This window comes from Pleurodeles waltl, chromosome 7, assembly GCF_031143425.1.
Source record: "Pleurodeles waltl isolate 20211129_DDA chromosome 7, aPleWal1.hap1.20221129, whole genome shotgun sequence".
Taxonomy (NCBI): Eukaryota; Metazoa; Chordata; class Amphibia; order Caudata; family Salamandridae; genus Pleurodeles; species Pleurodeles waltl.
Genome location: NC_090446.1, coordinates 365749108 through 365773639, shown reverse-complemented (window position 1 = coordinate 365773639; position 24532 = coordinate 365749108). Strand labels below are relative to the sequence as shown.

The 24532-nt window shown below is 44.6% G+C and overlaps 1 protein-coding gene across 3 annotated transcripts in view; it reads left to right on the top strand.

Moving 5' to 3' along the window:
• Positions 1 to 24532, top strand: part of ITCH (itchy E3 ubiquitin protein ligase) — a 779961-nt gene that overhangs the window by 510475 nt on the left and 244954 nt on the right. For all 3 annotated transcript variants that reach the window (XM_069243816.1, XM_069243814.1, XM_069243815.1), the window contains 2 exons: positions 8912 to 9040; positions 10049 to 10121. In XM_069243816.1, coding sequence (XP_069099917.1) covers positions 8912 to 9040; positions 10049 to 10121 — 202 coding nt within the window. The remainder of the gene's footprint in view (positions 1 to 8911; positions 9041 to 10048; positions 10122 to 24532) is intronic.

The window sequence follows — 24532 nt, the reverse complement described above, 5'->3', positions numbered from 1 at the left end:
ACCTGCCCCACTGGGATTCCATCACTTCAGACAGGTGGGTTTTCCTGATTGTTCGAAAGGGCTACTCCCTCCCTTTCGAATCTGCTCCACCAGTCATGCCTCCATCCTTCAGTCACCTTCCAGAGGATCATTTGACACTTCTCCGCCAGGAAGTCGCAGTTCTCTTGGCCAAGGGAGCTATAGAAAACGTCCCTGTGCCCGAAGTAGGTCGTGGTTGTTATTCCTGCTACATTCTGGTGCCAAAAAAGAACAACTGCCTATGTCCTAGCCTAGACCTTCGGGACCTGAACTACTTCCTCAAGAAGGAGAAATTCAAAATGCTCACCCTGGCTCAGGTTCTGTCTGCCTTGGACCCAGAAGACTGGATGGTAGCGTTGGACTTACAGGACGCATATTTCCACATCCCCATCCTGCCTGTCCAGACGTTACTTACAATTCGTGGTAGGTCACTAGCACTTTCAGTTTAGCGTGCTCCCCTTTGGCCTTACCAGCGGACCTCGGGTGTTCACGAAAGTGATGGAGGTGGTTGCAGCTCATCTCCGCAGGTTAGGGGTGTCAGTCTTCGCCTACCTAGACTACTGGTTGTTGAAGGCGGACTCGCCCCAGAAAGTAGTCTCCCACCTTCAGACTACAGCAAACCTCCTGCACACGCTGGGGTTCACTATAATCGTGCCAGAGTCACACCTGATTTCCTCTCAGACGTTCCCTTTCATCAGAGCTCGTTCTGGACCCAGTTGTTCTGGACACAGTGCAGTTTCGGGCGTATCCTCCCAAAAAGCGAGACCAAGACATTCAGGCTATGATTCCAATCTTTCAGCCTTGGTTTTGGGTTTCGGTGAGACTGACTCAGAGGCTGCTGGGCCTCATGGCCTCCTGCATCCTGCTAGTAACACATGCCAGATGGCAAAAGCGGGCTCTGCAATGGGACCTGAAGTTCCAGTGGGCGCAGTATCAGGGGAAACTCTCCAACATGGTCCAGATATCAGAGGGGACTTTGAAAGACCTGCAGTGGTGGCTTTCGAATCCGCATTGGGTCCACAGCAGATCCCTCTCTTCCTTCCCCAACCAGATCTCTCTATAGTGACAGATACGTCACTTCTAGGTTGGGGCGGCCACATGGGAGAGGCGGAGATCAGAGGTCTCTGGTCTCAGGCGAAGTCTGGGCTCCATATCAATCTTCTGGGGGCTCTGGGCGATCAGGCTTGCATTGAAAGCATTTCTTCCCTCTCTCAAAGGAAAGTAGTGCAGGTGTTCACTGACAATACTACCTCCATGTGGTACTGCAACAAACAGGGTGGAGTAGGGTCCTGGACCCTCTGTCGGGAGGCTCTACGCCTCTGGACATGGCAGGAACATCAGGACATTACCCTGATGGTTCAACATCTGGCGGGTTCCCTCAACACCAGAGCAGACAAACTCAGTTGACGATGCACAGCTGATCACAAATGGCGTCTCCATCCGGAGGTGGTGCAAAGTCTCTTTCAGCAGTGGGGAGAGCCTTGGTTAGATCTGTTTGCCTCCCAGAGAACACGCAATGTCAGCTGTTTTGCGCAATGGAGTTTCCAAGGCGGCACTAGCTCGGAGACACTTTTGTCTCGATTGGAACTCCAGTCTCCTTTACACCTATACCACTTCTGCCCAGAGTTCTCAAGAAGATCAGGAACGACCGGGCTCAAGTCATCTTGGTGGCCCCGGACTGGGCACGGAGAGTCTGGTATCCAGGGCTATTGAGCAAATCCATTGAGCCTCCATTCAGACTGCCTATTTGGGCAGATCTTCTGTCGCAGCAACAGGGGACGGTTCTTCACCTGAACCTGTCCAGTCTCCGCCTTCATGCCTGGAGATTGAGCGGTGACAGTTGACGACTTTTGATCTCCCACCCGAATTCTGTGATGTTACCTTGGAAGCTAGGCATCCCTCAACCAGAACTGTATACGCCTGTCGTTGGAATACATTTGTGGCATGGTGTACAAACAAATCTGTTGATTCCCCTCTCTGCCCCTCTGAGGTTCTTCTGTTCATTCATTCTTTGGCCCAGCGGGGATCTGCTTTGGGCTCCCTTAAAGGGTATTTATCTGCCATTTCGGGCTTCATTAGGTTACCTGATCAACGCTCACTTTTTAAATCTCCTATTGTAAGTAGATTCCTAAAGGGACTCATCCATTTATTTCCTCCCACTCCATTAATCATGCCTCAGTGGGACCTCAATCTTGTCCTTACTTATTTAATGTGTACTCCCATTGAGCTGATGCATAATTATCCATTGCGGCGCCTCACTTTCAAAACTGTCTTTCTTGTTGCTATCACATTTGCTCACAGGGTGAGTGAGCTTCAAGGCCTCTCATCTAAACTTCCTTACTTGTCTGTGCACTCTGACAAAGTGGTGTTGTGCACTAAGGCTTCCTTCCTTCCTAAGGTGGTTACACCTTTTCATGTAGGCCAGTCCATCACCCTGCCTACTTTTTACGCACCCCCACATTCTTCCCATGAGGAAGAGAGACTCCACCGTCTGGACCCAAAAAGAGTGTTGGCGTTCTATCTTAATCATACTAAAGATTTCCTGGTGGACGATCAACTTTTTGGGGATGTGGGTGTGAGAAAAGGGAAGGCAATGCAAAAGAGTACCATGTCTTGATGGGTGCTTCTTTGCATCAAAATGTGCTACGTGTTGGCCAAGAAGCAACCCCCTGAGGGCTTGCGTGCTCATTCCTCCCGAGCAACTGGTGCTTCCACTGCTTTAGCACCTGGAGTTCCTGTCCTGGATGCCTGCCAGGCAGCTACATGGGAGTCCCTGCACACGTTTGCTAAACATTACTGCCTGGACAGTCAGGTCCGTCGGGACGGCTACTTTGGTCGTTCAGTCCTGCAGGACTTCCTAGTATGATCTTGGTTCGCAGCCTTCCACCAAGGATGGCATTGCTTGGATATCTGTTCTAAGGTAAGGAATCCGCAGCTAGAAGGCTCTATCAGATGTACAAGTTACTTAACTTCGGTAATGAATATCTGGTAGACACATATTCTGGTTGCACATTCCTTACCGCCCACTCATCCTTCACGCTTGCAAACTGATTTCTGGGGACAGGGATTCCTCTTTCAGTTCCTTAGCTCTGGTGCACCAATCTCAGTGTTCTTAGCGGCTCTGCGCTTGGTGTGGAAAGTCATTAAAAGAAACTGACGTCACTGTGCAAAGGCAGCATCTATATACTACTCCCGATGTCATCACAGTGACAATGACGCCCGCGGAGTAGACCGATGCCACCTTCCGACACGCAAGGGTATTGCTCGAAGAAAAATCTGACGCCTGGGGGATATTCCATGGCAAGGAATCTGCATTTAGAATATGTCTCTACCAGATATTTTAGGTACGTAACTTGTACGTTTGGTATCACACTTCTCAGCACAATAAACCCACACTGATGCCAGTGTGGGATTTATTGAAAAATGCACACACAGGGCATCTTAGAGATGCACCCTGTATGTTTGTCCTGCTGCTAGTGCAAGGCTGAGCGGTCTGTGCCAGCCTGCCACTTCCAGACGGGTTTCTGACCATGGGGGGGGTGCACACCTCTCCCTGCAGGAACTGTTACACCTGGTGGTGAGCCTCAAAGGCTCAAGCCTGGTGTTGCAGTGCTCCAGGGCACTCCTGCTAGTGGAGATGCCTGCCCCCCAGACGAGCCCCCACTTTTGCTGGTATGTCCTGAGGGATAATGAGAAAAATAAGGAGGAGTCACCCCTCCAGCCAGGTCCACCCCTAAGGTGACCAGAGCTGAAGTAACCCTCTCCTTGAGAAATCCTCCCGCTTACTTTGGAGGATTAAGACCAATAGGGATAGGGATGTGCCCCCCTCCCCAGAGGGAGTGGGTACATGGAGGGTGTAGCCCTCTGACCCTAATACACCCCTAAAATTAGTATTTAGGGGCGACCCTGAACCCTGCTCTTTAGATTCTCAAGAAAGAAGGACTCCTGTGCTGAAAACCCCGCAGGGAGGAGAAGGAGGCACCAGCTGACTTTGCCCCAGCCCTACTGGCCCATCTCCTACTTCAGAAAGCTGCAAGAAAAGAAGCAACGCGTCCTGCAGGACCAGCGACCCCTGAAAAGACTCCAGGGGACTGCCTGACTCACAGAGGACCAAGAAACTCCAGTGGATAGCGGACCTGCCCAAAGAAAAGACCAAACAACCAACTTTAAAGGGACTTTAAGCTCACTCCAGAAGCGCGAGTCCAACTACACTGCACCTGACATCCCCAGCCCATGTCCAGAAGAACCAACTATCCAGAGAAGCCCCCCCGGCGACTCAGACGACGTGTCCACCCTGGGCTGACCTCTCTACACCCCCACGACGATGTCTGTAGAGGGAATCCTGAGAACCCCCCAACCGCCTGGGACGAAGATATCCGACGTCTGGAGAAGCACTGCACCTGCAGCCCCCAGGCCTGTGAGAAACCAACCACCGGTGCAGCAGCAACCATTAGGCAGCCCTCACCCTTGCCCGAGAGGCCCCCCTGTGCTCTGCCTGAGTTTTACGTATAGTCAGTATTGCACCCTTCCTCATGGTGTATGTCCCTCTGCCCTTGTCGCTCTGCCCTGCCGTAGAGGCAAGGAGAGAAAGACTGACCTAGAGGAGTAGACACAAGCCAGGTATGGTGCATATGCAGCTGACTTCCATTGAGCTCTACAAACTGTTTGGTGCCTCTGGATATCCTAGAGCTCTGGAGAGAAGGGCACTATGTATTATCAGTTTAAGAGTTATTGGTGCTTGTTGCTAATATTACCACATTACCATTCAAAGGTTGTGTTGTCATTTGAGTATTAAAAAGGGCAGTCAGTGGCAACTATCTCAAATTATTTTTTTGCTAGTCTTGTGATACTGCTTTGTTAATAGAAATGGCATTGTTTTTTGGTAGATTTGGCCTTGTTTTTGTGGTCAGGAGAAATTAACTTTTTTTTACTGTAATTGCCACATCTACTCATTGTTCCATTAAATGACTTTGTAAACATTTGAAAAAGCCATTATAAGCCAACTTGAAAATTTGTGTGTATTCTTTAAGTTTGAGCTCATACAACTTGAGCATTCGGAAAACAAATGTTTTCAAGAGAAGTGCAAAGAAAGACTTGTTTTAGCTCTCTGAAAATAATAGCCCTTGAAGGGAAGGGTACCTTATTTGAGAATGATGTTTTGGAATTGACCACGTAGCAAATTTGCAGAAAAGCAAAGTATTTTTTTCTTTCTAAACAAACACCTTATTTGCCCTCAAGGTCTGCAGAAATTAGGCTAGTTTTAACTCTACAATAAAGAGACCAATTATACAGAAGATAAGTTGCATTTCTGTATTGAAATAGAATACAGTTGTGTGCAGTCGTCGACAAGAATGAGAAAATGTGCTTTGCAGCAGGATGTTTGTGCTCCTGTCCTTTAAATAGTATGGACAGAAGTACCTGGGTCCAATCTTTACTGTTGTGGAGATTCCTAACGTGGACAATAACAAACAAGATTAAATGAGAAGGAATAGTAGCATCCCCATCTTCACTGTTCTGCCATGCTGTTACTTCTCTATTCGCATACTGTGTCCAGGAGCAGTGGAGGGAATTGGCTTAGTAGGGCATGTTGTACGGGAGCTTAAAAGACAGAGGTGCATGATGTGTTTTGAGATCATTTTGATTATGCAAAGGTAAGATTTTATTGCATTACCTGAACAATATCATTCAGAAAATGAGCTTTACAGAAACCCAAAATCATTAACTTACTGTTATTGTGCCATTTGATAGATCGTTCTGTTTGTCCCTCAAACTCCCCCCAGCTCTGCGCCAAAACTAATACACAATGTTTTGAGCAGTGTGAGAAATGAATATAGTGACCTTGGACCCCAAAAAACTAGTTATTTGTGGCGCAAAGAAATCATAGAAACATTTCTCCACCACCATTGTACCCGCTAGTACCCGTGATGTAGTGAAACAAAAAACAAAGCTTGAAGGTAAAAGCAGAAATAATAATGCTGAGGCAAGCAACAGATTAAGATTTGTAGGTATGTCAAATCATTGATGTACCTAGGACTGGTGATGCCCTTTAGAAAAAGAGAGCATGATAGACTTGGGTGAAGTCCTTTAGTAAGGTTGTATGATTTCAAGGAGCAATGTTACCACTTTAGAGAGTAAACCAGTGAAAGTAACCTCTCTGGGGTTGTGGTGAGCTTACTCTGAAATTCAAAAAGAAAACGAAAAAGGAGGGTGAAATAGGGTGCTTCTTGATTCTACCACATGCCTCTGGACCTTTTTTGCGTTTGCAAATGGATTGTTATTCACCTATTCAAATTCAAACTGTTGTGACTTACTAACAAATTAATCTGAAAGATCTTTTGCCTCTTCAAAGAGAAAAGGAAAGACTCTTTAAATGAAGAGGACACATCTGTCAACTTTAAACCATTTTTGCACTTGTACGCAGGGATAAATTTGCAGAACTTAAAAAAAAAAAAAAAAAAAGATTTTGCAATCATTCTCTTCATGATGAATATATTAGACCTTGTTTTCCTACACGTCTTTCAGGATACTTTTTTTCATACCAGCTTTCACATTTGTGAAAGAAGCACTGCCTGTTCAAATGTATTCTCTTGTACTCCTATCATAATGGTGTTCAAGAAGAACCTAATGGTGGTGGCTGCATCCTTAAGTAGGCAAGGCCATCGCATCTACCCTTACTTGAAAACTTCATTGAAAAGTGTTACAGGCAAAACAAGCACTAAAAGCACTTGAAGACCTAAGCAGAGTCGCCATCCCTCTTTCCTTCACGCTTTACAAAAACAAATGTGATACCGTCTTGTAAAATCCAAGTACTAGGGATATACTCGATGTACAAAAGTTGTTATGTTCTGTTTGCAGAGTGCATGGTATGTATCAGGCCCTAGTTAGATATATGTTGGGTCACACAATTCTGGTTATAATGTCTTTTTGTATTCTGTGACTGTGAACTTTATAACAGTAAAAGACCAATAGTGTTTCAAAGGCCAATGCTGCTACTGCAGTTGCCACTATGTAGGAACCGTGTCTTCAGGGTTCATTTATGTTGGGGCTTTAGAAATCTCTCAATGCAGTTAATAAGCACCTCACAATATAGCTTCATGAGGAAGGGACGTGTGGACATGAAGTTGTTTGTCTTTATATAAAGTCAGGAAAACTTTTGATTCTTCCATAGGACTGCTTGCACAGTAGTGATAAAAAGACAGTGCTTCATAGGAATGTTTCCAGAGCATTGCCAACCACACGTGCATTGAAAGTTTCAGCACTCCGCATTCATCCTTTTGTGTGACCACTAATAGATCCCAAATGTTCAAAAGATACAGCAAGGTTATGCACCTTCTGAAGTGAAATTGGAAAAAGGTCCAAGATATTTCGGCCAGTGGATGAGCCTGGTGAACGGCCTACAACCAATACAACTAGTATTTGCCACTTGAGTTTCCATTGATCCCTGTTGCAGTTTGAGGTATATCTGTCCATCACCCACATGTTTTGGGTTTAGAGCCATTGACAGCTGCTACCGGTAGAAGTGAGACACAAACAGGCCTTGATCGTAGAGGTAAAATCAGTAGTTAATATAGTTGATTTCACAGAGGCAGAATCCTAATTTGACTTGTTTGTTATGTTGATTAAACAATACGGGAAGTAAGAGATAGCTCAAGACCTGATTCCAGCAAATGAAGCAAAGCATTTACACATTACAGTTGTGTTGAATACCAGTGGTTGACTGTGTTAATCAGGGTTTGTAAGACTGCTTATTGGATGACATAGCATTTTAGTTAAAGTACCTGTGCATTCATGCTTTGATTTACATTGTGAAATAGGCAAATACCTAATTGCATTAGGAAAGTGGTTGTTTTTTAGAGATCTGGAGCTATGATATTTTTAGTTTTGTGGTACGGTAGACCTTAAGAGGTGTGGAGGCATGGGTGCAGTTTCTACAAGTTAAACACTACTTGTAGCACTAAAGTTGTCTTTAATGTGAGGGATGTGAAATTGAGTACCTTAATTGTGTGTGTGTGGACCAAAGGTTGGTGGTGGCTATGCAATGCTCAGTATGGCTTGTTCACAACTGAAATACCCATATGTCTTAGAGTCACCCTGTTCTCAAACTCTGGCTGCCAGGGCCACCTTGTTCGGTAGCGGGAACTAACTTGTTAAGCTGCTTAAAATAGATTTTGATGCCACTTTGGGGACTTGCTCTGTAAAGTATAAGGAAGTTTAATTCATTATTTTTTTTAACTTGTGTGAAATTGAAATTCGTTGTTGTGTGAAGCACCACCATACCATTTCGTGTGTGAGCCATTTATTGCTCTCAGTAGTTTATTTTGTATTTTGTTAAATAACAAATTTTATTAATGTTTTTTTTTTTTTTTTTTTTTTTTGCCTTTTCTTAAAACTGATTTATTGTATCCTTTGTTTCCCTAATCTTGCAAACTGTTCCAACTGGAGTTCCAGTTGAAATGCAGTGGCAGCAATAGCCCAAAGTCCTTCTGACTCTGCTGTTTGTGAAATTATGCAAATGCCTAATGGTATCAGCGATTTGAAACTGCAAGGAGTTAGGGAGATTTTTTACTACAGAACATGGGTGATTAGGGAACAATGTGAAGCCTGGACAATGGAATTGATGTTTTACATACAAACACCAAAAGGAATGGTTGAACATTTGAAGGTTAGATAAATGTTAGTTTCTCATGGCTACTATAACCCACTCATTTTTGTTTTGATGGCGGTGTAGTAATTTAATGTAACCATAATTTTAGGAATACATAGTCTACAATATTAAGTTTCTATTTGCATTTAGTAAATACTATCATTCGTAATAACTGTTTTAATGTGTATCTAAGATAATGTAATTGTCCAATATGTCATGCCATGGTCTGTTACTTGTTCTTCATTCCAGGCATCTGAATGAAAAACCATTGCCAGAAGGGTGGGAAATGAGATTTACAGTTGATGGTATTCCATATTTTGTGGATCATAATAGAAAAACTACAACGTACATTGATCCTCGCACTGGGAAATCTGCCTTGTAAGTTTTTGCATTTAATACATATATTTTTGGTTATGTCGCAAATCTCTTTATTTGATATAATTTCAATAGTAGGTAGAGTTTTGCTTGCTTTCTTGCGTACAGATGAAACTAGTGTGGTGCCTTGGATGTTTGTGTTTTGGCGGTTCAGTGTGGAAGAATGTTATTTATGCAATTGTACCAATGTATTAGAAGATACTGGCATGTGAAGCTAAAAATGCCTCTGGCTAAGAGCTCTCCAAACACTAGTCTTTGTTGGGAATATTTAAATGATTTTCCTGTGAAATACACCAGTTTCCCACAATTTCTTTTCAGCCTCCCTTAGGCACTAGGAAAAAGAAACGAGCAATGGATTGTATTAAATGGTGCAAATATCTCTAATCTCTTCTCTACAACTCATGCAGTTGATATCCACGGTGTACGTATCTTTACAGGGATCCAAGGTTGACTTCAAGATTTGAAGCCTACTGTTTTACTGTTTGCTGTGTGATATACAGCAATACTCAGTCAGTTTGTTTAATAACTCAGGATGTTTATATACCATAGCTTGTCTTTCTGTTTGTTGTAGAAGTAGTGTACCTCTTTTTGACTGTGGCATGATTGCACAAGAAAATGTTCAGTCGTGTGGCATACTGATCACTTATAGAATTGGACAAAAAGCTTGTTTCTCTATTTGCTTTATTCCAGAGAACATGCAGTTTCAGAACCAAACAAAGTAAAAATGTATACAATTACATCTTTTATATTTCTGGATAGGAAATTATGTTGTGCACCCAGTACTGTTTTGTCTATTATAGACCATAGGATAATAGGTTTTGCATGGGCAAATGTTTTGATGAGCCTAACCTGATTGCTCAACAGACTGAAAACCCACAATATTAGTTGACTCACCTTTTAGTACATCAGTATAACAAACATAACTCATTTAGTTGTTTGCGTTAATCACCACATAACGCATGTGTGATCTTGATCATAATTAATAAGCTTCTTTTTCTCTCCTATTTGCAGAGACAACGGACCTCAAATAGCCTATGTAAGAGACTTCAAAGCAAAGGTCCAGTATTTCAAGTTCTGGTGTCAGGTAATTCAAAGGCTACTCTATATATTGTCTGTTTGAAATAATTGTGGCTGCCAAAAAGTCGAGGCTCAAGTCATACATATTTATCATGATTCTATTTGGAAGTACTAGCATCAGATTGTTAGACATCCTTTTCCTCTGATCATCTGTTTAATTATTTCTTTTGTGATAGTGCTCATTTTAAATGGTGCATTTTAAAAGTGTGTCTCCTTCACAATTCTTTAACATATGTTAAATAAGGCTGGATTTATGAGCTTTATGCAGCATAAATGGAAGGATGGTTGAGTTCTGTTCTCCCTTTTCAAAATGAAAAGATTGATGGTAAAATCTGTGTAACGATGTAGCTCAAGATATCTGAAGTATTTTCACTCAATGCTAAATGCAAATCAAGTTCCATAAAATAACTAATTTAAAGACTTTTTTGTTTATTAGTTCATATTTGAAAATGGCTCACTATAAAGATTGCCCTAGCCCCCAACCGTCCTTCCCTTTAAATTTAGATTTAGATAGGCAGGATTGTTGAGTGTCTTTCTAGACCGGTGAAACTTAAATGAACACATGGGTACTTACCTAAATACAGGAAGTGATTCCTGTACCCTAAATTTTTGTAGGTCTTGCTACAGTTATTGCTGTGCAGGAGACCTCATGTTACCAATACATTAAAAAAGTGCATCTAAGAATTAGTACAGAGAGAGTAGTCTTCGGTTCAACCCCTGTCAGCCATTGATTTTCATAGCTAGTTCATGGTTTGCTGTTATTTGGATGGGCTGTCTTTCTCATCCATACCAATTTATGAATTATGTTTTCCCTTCTGAATTTTCATTGGGTTTTGGCTCAAGTAGATCTTTTGCTAGAACATAGAATCAGCATAAGGTGTAGCTTGCAATTCAAAGTCAGTGCTGTGTTCTTAGATATATATATTTATTTGATGACATTAAAATTGTTCTTTTTTGTTTTGTTTAGGAAGTGCATTATTTTTGTATTGACCACACTCTAGTCATTTGTCAGCCTTGCATGTTAGTTTGATCTTCTTTGCTGCAATGATAGCCTGTTTTATTTAAGTTGTTTTTGCTGACAAAGTAAAGATATGTGCCCACATACAATTTCTTAAAGATGCCCTAAAAATGCTAGCCCATTGACAAAGGTCTCTCTCTCTCTCTCTATATATATATATATATATATATCTATATATATATATCTCTTTCTGTTTTAGCAAGAGAAAACCGCACTCTGTCGTTGTGCCAAAAATACCTTAACTTTTAATACATTAGTGAGATCATAAACAAACAAACAGGAATCCCCTGACGCGTTTCGGTCTCACCAGACCTTGTTCACAGGTGCGGTTTTCTCTTGCTAAAACAGAAAGAGAATCTTGTTTTTTGAAAATATGGTTGTCCTGCCTCAAACCAGCACCACCGGAGAATTGAGTGCGCCGTAACACGCAGATCAGGACATCTTTTCTTTCATATATATATATATATATATATATATATATATATATATATATATATATATATATATTTTGTTGTTTATGCCCTTTAACTTCATCACTTACAAAGCAGAGTTGATTGCCCGACTCCTTTTCATAACATTCCCGTTGGAAGGTACAGCCATACTCTACTACTGCAATCTATTCAACAAAGATCGCTCTCCAACCTCCATATTGTTGTAGCACAAAGGGTTGTTTTGTCATGGTATTTTCTTTGTACAATAATTATTATTAACACATCCAGCTATTACCAAAACCCCTCCTTTAACAAAAAGTCAGACTTATGCCATTGAATGCTTACAAAATGCGCGCATTGGCTTTGCCACTGCATGTTTCATTCGTTTTTTTACCTTTTATCGATCACTGAGCAGATGCTTTTCAAATTTGACTCTTGATTAATATTAAATGTGTTTTCAAACGGTCACAAACAATGTGCATTTCTTTTCTTTTAGATGGTAGTGCTACTGCTTAGGCTGGACTTTGATGTATTATAGTGTTGCTGACTTGTCTTCTGTTATGCACGTAGGTGAAAGTATAGGGGGAAGAAGGCTGCTGCTGAGATTCATTGCTCCTCTTACATGACGCCGAAAGTGATGTTGCAACAGCTCTGCATAAATCTGTAAATGTGTCCTCCCCACTAAGAAATTACTCTATTTTTCTGAAGGTTAAGCATAGATATCCTTTATCGAAAGACTCCATGATTTTTGCTGAAAGACTTCTGCCTTGTTTGTCTGTCCACTGAACACAATTTTGCTTTCCAAGATATCACTGAAATAGCAACCGAAGACAGTAAAGGCAATGCTAAATCCTTTTAAATGTTGTGTGTTGATGAGACCAAGGCAAATAGGTTCTTGTGAAGACTGGTTATGCTTAGCTGTCAAAAAGGAATGGTTTGGTATTTCTGCTTCAGATGTTCTATTTTGTATCCTTCTGAACCCACCATTTTAAATTTGGTTTTCAGTCTATACAAACATAAGATTCAGTCTTGTCTCTGTAAGAGTCCGCAATTTGACTAACTAGGACATGGGTTTCTCTGTGAGACAGACCGACCACCCTGCATTTTCCATACGAATAAGGGATTGTCACTAAACTAGTCTAATCTTTTGTACATCTAATGTTTTTAGTGCAAAATAAATTCATCCAGTTTGTGGGACCGATGAACACCTCTTCAATGATTTTACCTGAAGGCAAGCAAGAAGCAGATTCCTTTATGAAAGAAGGCCTATAAACTGTGAGAAAGTAGCCTCTTCCTAGCATGGTTACCCCCATTTTTGGCCTGTTTGTGAGTGTTTGTCAGTGTGTTTTTACTGTCTCACTGGGATCCTGCTAGCCAGGACCCCAGTACTCATAGTTAGTGGCCTATGTGTGTTGTCAGTAAGCTTAACTGTGTCACTGAAGTTCTGCTAATCAGAACTCCAGTGCTTATTCTCTCTCTACTTACCCAATTTGGCACTACAGTTTAGTGACTCCATATTCCAATTCTTATTGGCTCACTGGATGGACCCCCCTTATAAGTCCCTAGTATATGGTACCTGGGTATCCAGGGAATTGGGCTTCCAGGAGATCCTTATGGGCTGCAGCATTTCTTTTACTACCGATAAGGAGCTCAGACAAACCCTTCTTCAGGACTGCCACTGCAGCCTGCGTGAATTAGTGCCAACACTATTTCACAGCCATTTTCACTGAATTCAAGTAACTAATAAGTCACCTATATGTCTAACCTTCATTTACCGAAGGCTAGGTGCAAAGTTACTAAGTGTGAGGGCACTCTTGCACTAGGAAAGGTGCCCCACGCTGTCCAGGGCCAATTCCCCGGACTTCGTGAGTGCGGTGATACCATTACACGTGTGAACTACTAGGTATATAGGTCAATACCTATATGTAGCTTCAAAATGGTAACTCCTAATATGGACATGTAAGGTGTCTAAGATCATGGAATTGTTCCCCCATTCCAAATCTGGTATGGGGGGGGGCAGTCCCATGCATCCTGGGGGCTCCACCATAGACCCCCAGTACTTCCAAACCAGCTCTCTGAGGCTTGCACTGCAGCTACAGCTGCTGCCACCTCAGACTGTGTTCCGCCATCCTGAGGTCTGAGCAGCTCAGCCCCGGGAAGGCAGAACAATGCATTTCCTTTGGAAGAGGGGTGTTACACCCTCTCCCTTTGGAAATAGGTGTTACAGGTTTTGGGAGTGGTAGCCTCCCAAAGCCTCTGCATGAGCCAGTCTACACCGGTTCAGGGACCCCCAGTCCCTTCTCTGGCACGAAACTGGACAAAGGGAAGAAGAGTGACCACTCCCCTGTCCATCACCACCCCAGGGGTGGTGCCCAGAGCTCCTCCAGTGTGCCCCTGGAGTTAGCCATCTTGTTTTCCAAGGTGTGGGGACACTTCGGAAGGCTCTGAGTGGCCGTTTCCAGCAGGTGATGTCAGAGACCCCTCCTGATAGGTGCATATCTGGGTTGGTCTCCAATCCCCCTCTCAGGGCTATTTAGGGTCTCTCTTGTGGGTTCCTCTTCAGATTCAGCTTGCAAGTTTACTCCAGGAACCCTCTGCCAACTCAGCTTCAGCTTCTGACCATCGGATCAACCGCAGACTGCTCCAGGAACTGCTGTAACTGCAACAAAGTATCCAAAAAGGCTACTGTGACCCTGCAACTTCACCTCCATCCAGCAACTGCAACAGTTTCCAAGGTGTGCACTCTCTGAGGACTCCCTGCCTTCATCCTGGACCACAAGAACCAAAGGAATCTCCCGTGGAGTGACGGAGACACTTCCCTTCTCCAGCAGGCACCTTCCAAGACGACAACCGGTTTTCTGGGACTCCTCTCCTGGTGACAAGCGTGCTTCCTGGAACACAGGTGGTGGACTTCTTCGACCCAGACTGTCCTAAGGTGTAACTCTCCAAATTTGCGGAGGTAAGAGCTTGCCTTCCTGGTTTGTGACAGTACCCCTGTTTACCGCGTCATCTCTAGCTCCTGGGACCTCTGTGCACTTTTTGCAAGAATCCTTTGTGCACGGTGTGGCCCAGGTCCCCGGCATTCAATCCTGCAACGCACAACTCGCTGAGTTGTTCTCCGGCTGCGTGGGACCTTTTTGTTGTGCCGCACAAACCGCAATTTGCACCTTCTTTGTCCCCGTGTCTTGAGACTCCTGTGGGTGCTGCCTGGTTTTCTGTGGGCTTTCTCCAGTGCTGGGAGCCCCCTCTGCCTCCTAAGTCCGAGTTGAGGCCCCCAGGTCCCTACTGGGTACGGGCAGCGCCATTTTGACGCAAATCGTGACCTTGCTTGAACCAAGGCTTGTTGGATGAACCCAGTGACGCAAACTGCCTGCATCCAACATCTCGACATGGGACATCCCCTGCACCACACAGGAACCCGCAGCCATCTTCTTTGCTGCTCTTCTGCAGACTTCTTCTAACCGGAGAATCCTCTTTTGCACCATCCTCTAGGTTGGCAGGGGCCCCTCCCTTCCTAGAATCTTCTGTGACTTCTGGACTTGGTCTTCTCTCTTCACCGGTCTTCAGGTCCAGGAATCCACCATTTGTTGCTTGCAGTCTTGCTTGGTTCTTGCAATAAGTCTTATCACAACTTGTAGTGTGTTCTGAGGAAACTTGCAGTACTTTACTCCTACTTTCCTGGGCTCCGGGATGGGGTATTTTACTTACCTTTGGTGTTTTCTTACACTCCCAGCGCCCCTCTAGACACCACATTTGCCTAGGGGGAATTTGTGATTCGCATTCCACTTTCTTAGTATATGGTTTGTGTTGCCCCAGGCCTATTGCGTTCTATTGTATTTTCTACTATTTGCACTATTCTATGACTATTTACTTACCTGATTTTGGTCTCTAGTGTATATATATTGTGTATAATACTTACCTCCAGAAGAAGTATTGCCTCGAAGATATTTTTGTCCTTGTCACTAAAATAAAGTACCTTTATTTTTGGTAACACAGAGTATTGTCTTTTATTGTGTATAAGTACTGTGTAACTATAGCGGTATTGCAGGAGCTTTGCATGTCTCCTACTTCAGCCTAAGCTGCTCTGCTACAGCTACCTCTAGACCGCCTAAGCTGCTAGAACACTGCCTACATTTCACTAATAAGGGATAACTGGATCTGGTATAAGGTGAAAGTACCTTAGGTTCCCACTACACATCAGGCCAGTCTCCTACATTAACCTTGAATTTAGTATCCACTACTGATGTTGCAAATATAGCGTCTCAAGAAACTTTAGGGGTAACCCCCATCAAGGGTAATTCATACTTCAAAATATCTGTATTTAAGCCCTGTCTGAACCTGCCGTTGCTTGAGAAAAGTTGCTTTAAATAGGGCAAGGAGATTTCCAACATGGGGTTTATGTCAGACACAGAGCATGCCTCGCTTTCTTATTCTGAAAGAAGAGAATTTTGCACTATGTGATAAAGACGTTTAGTTGCATATTTCTTACCCTAGAATTTCCCTCAGGGTGCAGACTGGATCCAGAGATTATTCTTCGAGCAGTACCTCTGCGCCCCATTAGACGCGTTGGTCAGCTCCACAGGTGTCATTGGTGTCGTGGTCACCGTGATGACGTTGCGGTCATATATAGTCACCACCCCAGTACGCTGACATAAGTTCTTTTCTTTCCGTACCAGCCTACGCACATATCTGGAGAAGAGCTACCCCAGTCATTTTTTGACTAACTGTGACACTTTTTTCTCGATTTAATTTTTGACGAGTTTTGGATGTGTCTAGGGATGTCCCCTAAGATCGGATTCAAGCCCTGCGACTTCAGTCACCGAATGATGTCAGTGACAGACCTGCCCCTCATGTGTCTCTGATGTCTAGAGCGCGACCACGATCCAAAGTCGTGCTCAGAATGTCGGGCCATGAACCTGAAGGCTTTGAGGGAGTGGTCCCTAAAGCTCATTGTGGCCCAGCACCCGACTCCGTGTTTTTCCTGGTCTTGTTTGAGAGGAAGATCCTGAGACTGGTCGCAGTGTCATCTCCACTCTTCATCGTCCAAGTCATTCGGGTAAGAAGAAGTCGAAGAAGACCAGACGTTCTTCGACTCCACCCTGTTGCTTGCACGACGCGGGAAGAGTCTCGACACTCTAGGTCTCCATCTTCGGAGCCTCCATCTGGGTCCGCTCCACACCTCCCTGAATTTCTGGGACCCCGTGCCACTCCTGCCCAACTTAAGGAATTTTGAGGCCATGCACCTCATATTTGGGAAGACCGACCCTCCCTCTGTGCCTTCGGACCCAGGGGAATCAGAGAGATTCCCCTCTGGATCCAAGTCGACAGCTTTGGCCAAGACCCCAGAGGGCACCTCCGGTTCCGCTTCCGGAGCCGTCCTGACTCCAGTCATGCCAACGCAACCTTCCCCGGCATTGGGTCAAATGTCGATGCTCCCGATGACGATTGGGCCCACAATCAACATTGATCCTATACTAATTCCCGATGACCCGGAGCTGAAACGGAGTAGGTCGATGCCAATTCCGTTTTCCATGGGCTCTCCTGGGCCTATGGTTGATCCTGACCCCTATTGCTATGGATATGGGTAAGGGGATAGTATAGAGGGGACTCTGGGCCCTTTAGAATACCAGCTTGACCCTGACATGGAATGTGTTCAGGGTTTGGGTGACGACAGCTGGTTGGACACCTCCCCTGATGGTGGCATGCTGTCTCCCTCTACTGTGGCTACAGAGGAGGGAGCGTCATTCTCAATGTTGGTGGGAAGGGTTGCAGAGGTTTTGGACCTCGATCTTCCTTCTGTGGAGGTCAGGACTAACCTCCTGACTGAGGTGCTTCATTCTGGGGCCTCCAACTCGGAACCCCTACTTCGCTTCAATGAAGCACTTACGGACTTCCTTCTGAGTACCTGGTCTAGACTGAGCACAGGGTCTCCTGTGAATAGGACGGTTGCCTGCCGCCATTGGCCTGCGCCGACAGACCCAAAATTCCTGACCCTATGCCTGAGTCTTGTCATCTAGGCTTCGTCATCCTCTGGCACGTTCCCGACCGCTCTCCCCGACAGGGAATCAAAAAGACTGGATAACTTTGGGAAGAAGATGTTTTCTTCCACCAATTTAGTGCTCCGGTCCATGAACACTGCATGCCTTTTGGGCCGTTATTCCCATACTCTTTGGGATACGGTCAGGCAAATGCTGCCTCGAGTTCCGGAGGAGGTCAGGACCATTCTCTCTCAAGCTGTTACGGACAGGAGAGATGCAGCGAAGTTCATGATTAGTTGTGGACTGGATACGACCGATTCACTGGGCAGATCGGTAGCATCAACGGTGGCCTTGCCTGGTTGAGGACATCTTGATTCTCTGGGGATGTCCAGCAATCCTTGAAGGACATGTCCTTTGATGCCACCCGTCTCTTCGGAGACAAGTCGAACTCAGTGCTCGAGTGCTTTAATGACTCCCTGGCTACGGCTTGGTCCCTTGGCATCGCAGCTGCTTCTCGCCCCCAACAGTCCCCCTATCGTCCCTTTCGTGGCTACGGAAGGGGCACCCAACAGCGTTCCTTTCAACCTGGCCACCGACCAGCGCATGCTATACTGCCTGTGTCGCCTCGGGATCCCACGAGCTCGTGTATCAGGGAGCCAGTCCACCTCCACCTTCTTCTCTGCCTCCAAACCTTCCTAGTCCGTCGGAACATCCGGGACCAGTTGGTGGCAGGATTTGCCATCACCTGCCCCACTGGGAATCCTTTACCACAGACAGGTGGGTGTTGCAAATTGTTCGATGGGGCTACTCCCTCCCCTTCGAGACTTCTCCTCCGGCGATGCCACCATTATACGATCATCTATCAGAGGAACATTTGACACTTCGCCGCGAGGAGGTCAAGACTCTCCTCTCCAAGTGTGCCAGAAGTAGGTCGTGGTTGCTATTACCACTACTTCCTGGTGCCCAAAAAGGAAAAGGGCCTTTGACCTATCCCAGACCTCAGGTCCCTCAATCTCTTCCCCAAGAAAAGGGTTAAAAATGTTAACCCTAGCTCAGGTCCTTTCTGCCCTGGACCCTGGAGACTGCATGGTAGCGGTGGACTTGTAGGACGCCTATTTCCACATCCCCGTCCTGCCGGCCCACAGATGTTACCTATGATTCATGGTAGGTCATGAGCACTTTCAGTTCACCGTGCTCTCCTTTGGCCTTACCAGCCCCCCTCGGGTGTTCATGAAAGTGAAGGTAGTGGTCGCAGCTCATCTGTGGAGATTAGGGGTTTCAGTCTTCCCCTACCTCGACGACAAACTGTTGAAGGGGGACACGCCCCCGAAAGTCATTTCCCACCTCCAGAGTACAGCGAACCTCCTCCAGGGTTTGTGTGCTTTTTCAAGCAGAGCAACTGCTGTCACTACAGCGTTAGCACGTGGAGTTCCAGTCCTGGATATCTGCCAGGTGACAACATGGGCATCTTTACCTACGTTCACCAAGCATTACTGCCTGGACAGTCAGGTCCTCAGAGACAGCTACTTTGGCTGTTCAGTCCTACAGGACTTTTTGGTGTGATCTTGGTTCGCAGCCCACCACCGGGGATTGTATTACTCGGGTATCTATTCTGAGGTAAGGAATCTGCAACTAGAAGTCTCTGAGATGTACAAGTTACCTTCGGTATCGGTATATCTGGTAGAGACACATTCCAGTTGCAGATTCCTTACCAAAATGCCCACCCTCCCCACACAGCTAACTGATTTCTAGGGACAGGAACTTCCCTTTAAGGGCCCTAGTTTGGTGCACCATTCTCTGTTTTCGTTATGGCTCCACGCTACTGGCGTGGAAATTTGTGAAAAGAAACTGACATGGAGTGGTGCCTATATACGACCTCAACATCTCGGTGACCATGACGCCTGCAGAGTTGACCGCAGGAATTACTGCTTGAAGAAAAATGTCTCGATCCAGTCGGACACCTGGGGGAAATTCGAAGGGAAGGAATCTGCAACTAGAACATGTCTCTACCAGATATAGTGTTACCAAAGGTAAGTAACTTGTATGTTAGTTTTCCCGTGAAGTTAAAGACTGAGAAGATGTTCATTCACAATTGAAGATGATTTACTTGAGTTTGTATACAGGTTAGATTGAGTTTTGTCTGGAATAAAGAGCTAGAGTTCATGTAACATGAAACCAAGTAACAATACTGTAGTAGAAGGTAGATGTTAGAAGTGGCAAGATAGCAGCAGACCCAGAACTGTATCAAAAAGACTTCAATTCTAGATTTGGTAAATGCTCGTCCCTACATATCCATAGAAATGTTAACAAAGGATGGGTCTTGTTGAACAACAGTGCTTACTGATTGAATGGAATATAAGGAAGAAAAGTAATCAAATTGATAACAGTAGTTGCAGCAAATAAAGCTTGTCCAAATGCTTCTGTCTTGAGGTTGCAACCACCGGAAACAAAGGTGTTTATGAACAAGTTGCAAAAGAGTTTAAATCTCCATGAATTTGTACTAATAAAAGAAATGTTTTGGAGCACCACAGCATTGACACCAAATGTCTGTTTTCAAATAGATAAACAGAAGTAAATATTTTGACCATCCTTGCACCTTTCTGACCATTTTTCAAATGAGGTTGAAAGAGAAATGTAATTTGCTGGGAATCCTGTGTCAGATAAAACCTACCTTTACAACCTACAGACTCCTAGATTGTTGAGGAGACTGTGGGTGAGGAATGTGCCACCAGAAATATTCCCCCATCATATAGTGCTATTGACAATGAAGTAACATCAAAGTGAAGGCTCTTAGCAGAATATGCGTACCGTAAAGGACCGCATACTGGAAAAGAAAACACTTTGGCCAAAAGTTATAAGGAAGCCTTCTTTAAAGATTTCAGTCAGTCAAAAAGCTTTATTTGACTACTTAAAGTGATGAAAGCACACAATTGATGCACACAAAAATGATGTAATCCCAATTTAAGAATGGATACAATACAATTTTTTTTTTTAAAAGTATATAAAAACAGATGCGAAATCCACAGCCACAGCACATAGCAAGATCATCATCTGAGCAAGCTCTTCCTAATTCTATGAGCCCCTGTCAAAAAGCTTGCTACACTAAAACAGACAAACAGGCTAGTTAACATATGTAAATGCACTTGCGCCGTAATGCTCTGTCGTGATAACAAACGAAAATAAAGTGCCTAGTGTCTTGTGAGGAGAAATCATCACATGAATAGGGACCTCTTTCTTCCACCTTACATTTACCCTGAGGGACCGCAAGTGACCAGTGTAGAAGACTGAATCTAAATCTCGCCAGCAGGGATCGGTTTTAGGACTATGGAACAATGGTCAAATGGGCTCCACCCATGGACCAGTCTTTAGAGTAAAATATGATAGGACTGTAGGTTTAGCAAGTTTATGTGCCTCCCTTTCCGAGCTCATCACATGGGCAAAATGCCTCTTTGCCCAAGTCAAGACCCACTTTGTAATAGCCTAGGGTTCGCAAATGGTTCAGGGCAACTCATTTTACCCGTAACATCCTTATTATATTTAATCCAGGGGATGGATAACATCCTGTCTAGAATCAGGCAGTCCCTAATGATTGCCCGGTTGAGCTCTAACACTAGATTACACCATACCCTGTTCCACCTGAGCAAAGGTGCTAGTTGATCGCAAAATACCTCAGGTCAAGTTCTTCATGATTAATAAATGTGGGAACTGATTGGAACTGCCAGCAATTTTCTTAAAACTGTGTTTTCCACTGTCTGAATTACCCTCATAGTTTCAAAACCCAAAATGTCAGTGCCAAAGCTGGCGATTGGGATCCATTTTCCCTGATACACCTTGATCAGTGCCTGCATCGGTTTAGAACCCAGCCTTTTAGCAAAATCAAGCGTCACAACTGCAGCCCTTGCAAAAAGCAATCCTTTTTACTTTCATTTGCGGACCCCAGTAATTTCTCACATCAAAAAGGACTCCCAAATACAGGACGGTCAGAACCCTTGCCAAATTCTTTGGCCCCCCCCAAACATTTTCTCTGAGATTCAGTACTACCAACAGCCATAGTTTGTGATTTAAGGTAGTTGGTACTTAAATCGCGAGCACTCCTAAAGGGCACGAATGAGCCCATCAACTGTTGGCCTATGGGGTTTCTAGAAATTAGTACCGCATCATCTGCATAAATAAGGGCGGGAACTGATTGTGAACCAACCCTTGAGATATCTTTAGAGGCTGCACATAAGATGGGGCCCAGTCTGTTGATATATATAGAATGAATAAAAAAGGGGCCAGGATGCAGCCTTGCCCGTCCCCCTGTGAAGGCTCACAGACTGACAAGTGCCCTTCCTGATCATATTGTATCGAGGCAGCAAGATCTAGATTTAAATCACATAAGAAGTACAAGATGTTTTGATCCACTCTAAGGTCAATCAATATCCTCCACAGTTTTGCTCTGTTTACACAGTCAAACGCGGAGGTGAGATCCATGAATGCCATGTGCATTTAGCCCTTCTTTGCCACTATATATTTTCCTATGATCAATTGCAAATTCAAACATTGGTCCAAAGTAGCTTTACCAGGTCTGAATTCATATTTGAGTCTGGAAATCGCACTATTTTGCTCAGACTACACCATTAACCTAGATAGAATGGCTTTCCCGATTGACCTTAATAGTTGTGTCAGTGATGGAAATGGGTTGATAACATTTTATGTCTGATCTTAACCGCTTTTTAAATATGGGGACAATAATAGCTTTGGACCAGGACTGCTGGATGCTTCTCTTGCACACAGCATTTCCATCATGGATTAAAATGTTTGCCCAAACATGTTGCTCAGATTTAAACAAATCAGCGGGCACCCCATTAAGACCTGATGCCTTGCCATTGGGCATAGTTATGATTGCATCAAATATCTCCTCCTCGCTTAAACCAAGGGTGTATCCCTCGCACTGTCTACCCTGGCCCACTCACTGCATCTCTGCCACACAATTGACAAACCATACTTTGATAGTGGGGAAAACCCAAATATCCGGGACAATAATACAATCCATAACATCGTTCCTTGATTCCTTGAAAAAAGGCCTGTTAATCACCTCCCAAAATTTGCACTGTCATTCGGTATGCTAACTTGCTGGAGATCGTCCTAGCCTTTTTTTTTATCTCTAATTTCCTCTAAAGCAAACTTTGATTATATATTTTCCTCCTCTTTGAGATCGCATTCCTATCCCTGGCCTGACTCAATGCACTCAGTTCCTGGGGAGCTAGTGAGCACATTTGATCGAACCATCTGCCTCCCTTAATAGTCCTCTTTCCCATAGGCTTACTAAGCTCTTTAGCAAAATGCCCACTGATTCGTTAGAATGGTTAAGACCTCCTGATTTGATCCATGCCAAAGCAAATATTAATGATGGGTTCACGAAGGTTAAAAACATTACTAATACAATTCTCTGGTATAATTTTATTCCATTTTATTTGCCAGCTCTGATTTTTAGGGCATAGCTCCTGGTCTCCACATCTCGCACTTTGCCTGACAGCAACCCCAACGTCCCAATCTAGCCCAAACATGAGGGGGTTGTGATCACTGAACTGGCGCCTCTTAGTTTCTTTTTCTTTTCTTTTTTTTTTTTTTGTGTTGCAATTTTTTCAAATTAAAGAATAATAACTATACAGGACACATTGTACCTCTACATTTTACAAAGAAAGGTGGATTAAACATTTGCAAAGGTATTCTTCGTCTAGAAATCCTGAAAATAGAAAAGAGAAGAAGGAAAGGGAGGGGAGGAGGACAGAAGGGAGGAGTACTCCAGGAAGAAGGGGCTGGGTGTTGGAACATAACTTTGGACGCACAAAGAAGAGAGTATCCTGGCTCATTTTAGGGGCCATTGATTATTTACAGATTTGCTCTGGTCTCTGAGGTAGTCCTAATGCCAATGGCCAAAGGGGGGTTAGGGGGGGGGGGGGTGACACTGATTCGCCTTATATCCTTCCAGGCCTCATGGCGATCACGGTGTATCGCATGATGGAAGAGGGCATGAGAAATTAATGAGAGGTAGGAGGTAAGTAGGTTGGATAAAGTAGATTCATTTACAACAGAGTATAACAGAATAGTGTAGGGAAAGGTGAAGAGGATCAGCGCAAGATAGGAGGATGGTAAAGGATAAGCAAGGAGGGGGGTGGAGGGGAGGGGAGGGGAAGAGGGGGTGTGGCAGTGCACCCAGCACCAAGCGTTGTTTGAGGGGGGGGGGAAGAGAAGAGAGTGGGGGCGGGGGATAGGAAACAGATGTTGCAGGAAAGTCCTATAATATTACTGTTCAAAAGATGGGTCATGAAGAGAGGGGGGCGGGGGGGGGAGGTATGTGGGGGAGGGACCTTGGGGTAGTGTTTAGGGCATTCTTAATATTGACAGCATCAGTCAGTACTAAAGTGGATGTGCCGGGATATTCGATGGATCTCCGGGGAGGAAGGGCGCCCACACCAGAGTGAACAGGGCGAACTGGTCTTGTAGGTTATAGATGACATGTTCATGGACTGCCGTCTGGATCATCGCCACTAGCAACTCATCTGGGGTAGGTGGAGTAGGAGATCTCCAGTAGCAGAGGATGCATATCTCGGCTGTCTCTAAAGCAGTGTGCAGGAGGTATTTTTGCAGTCTGCACAGGTCGGGAAGATCCCCCATAATGTGAAGGGGAGATTGGGTGCCTAAGAGCAATCGAGTTACCAAGGTTAGTTCCCACTGCCTCCCACAAGGGCAGGATCAAGGGACAGTCACAAAGGATGTGGATCAGATCACATTGTCTCCCCACGCAGCGCCAGCAGTTCGCATGAGGCAGGTGACCCATTCTGCACAATTTCGCCAGGGTCCAGTACCAGTCGTGAACTGTTTTAAAGAGAGAGAACTTCAGACGGGCTACCCGGGTTCCCCTGTCCAGGGCTGTCATGATATCTGTCCAATCCTCTTCCTTGTTCTCAGTTCGGAGGCGGACTTGCCACCTGGAACATAAGTTGTC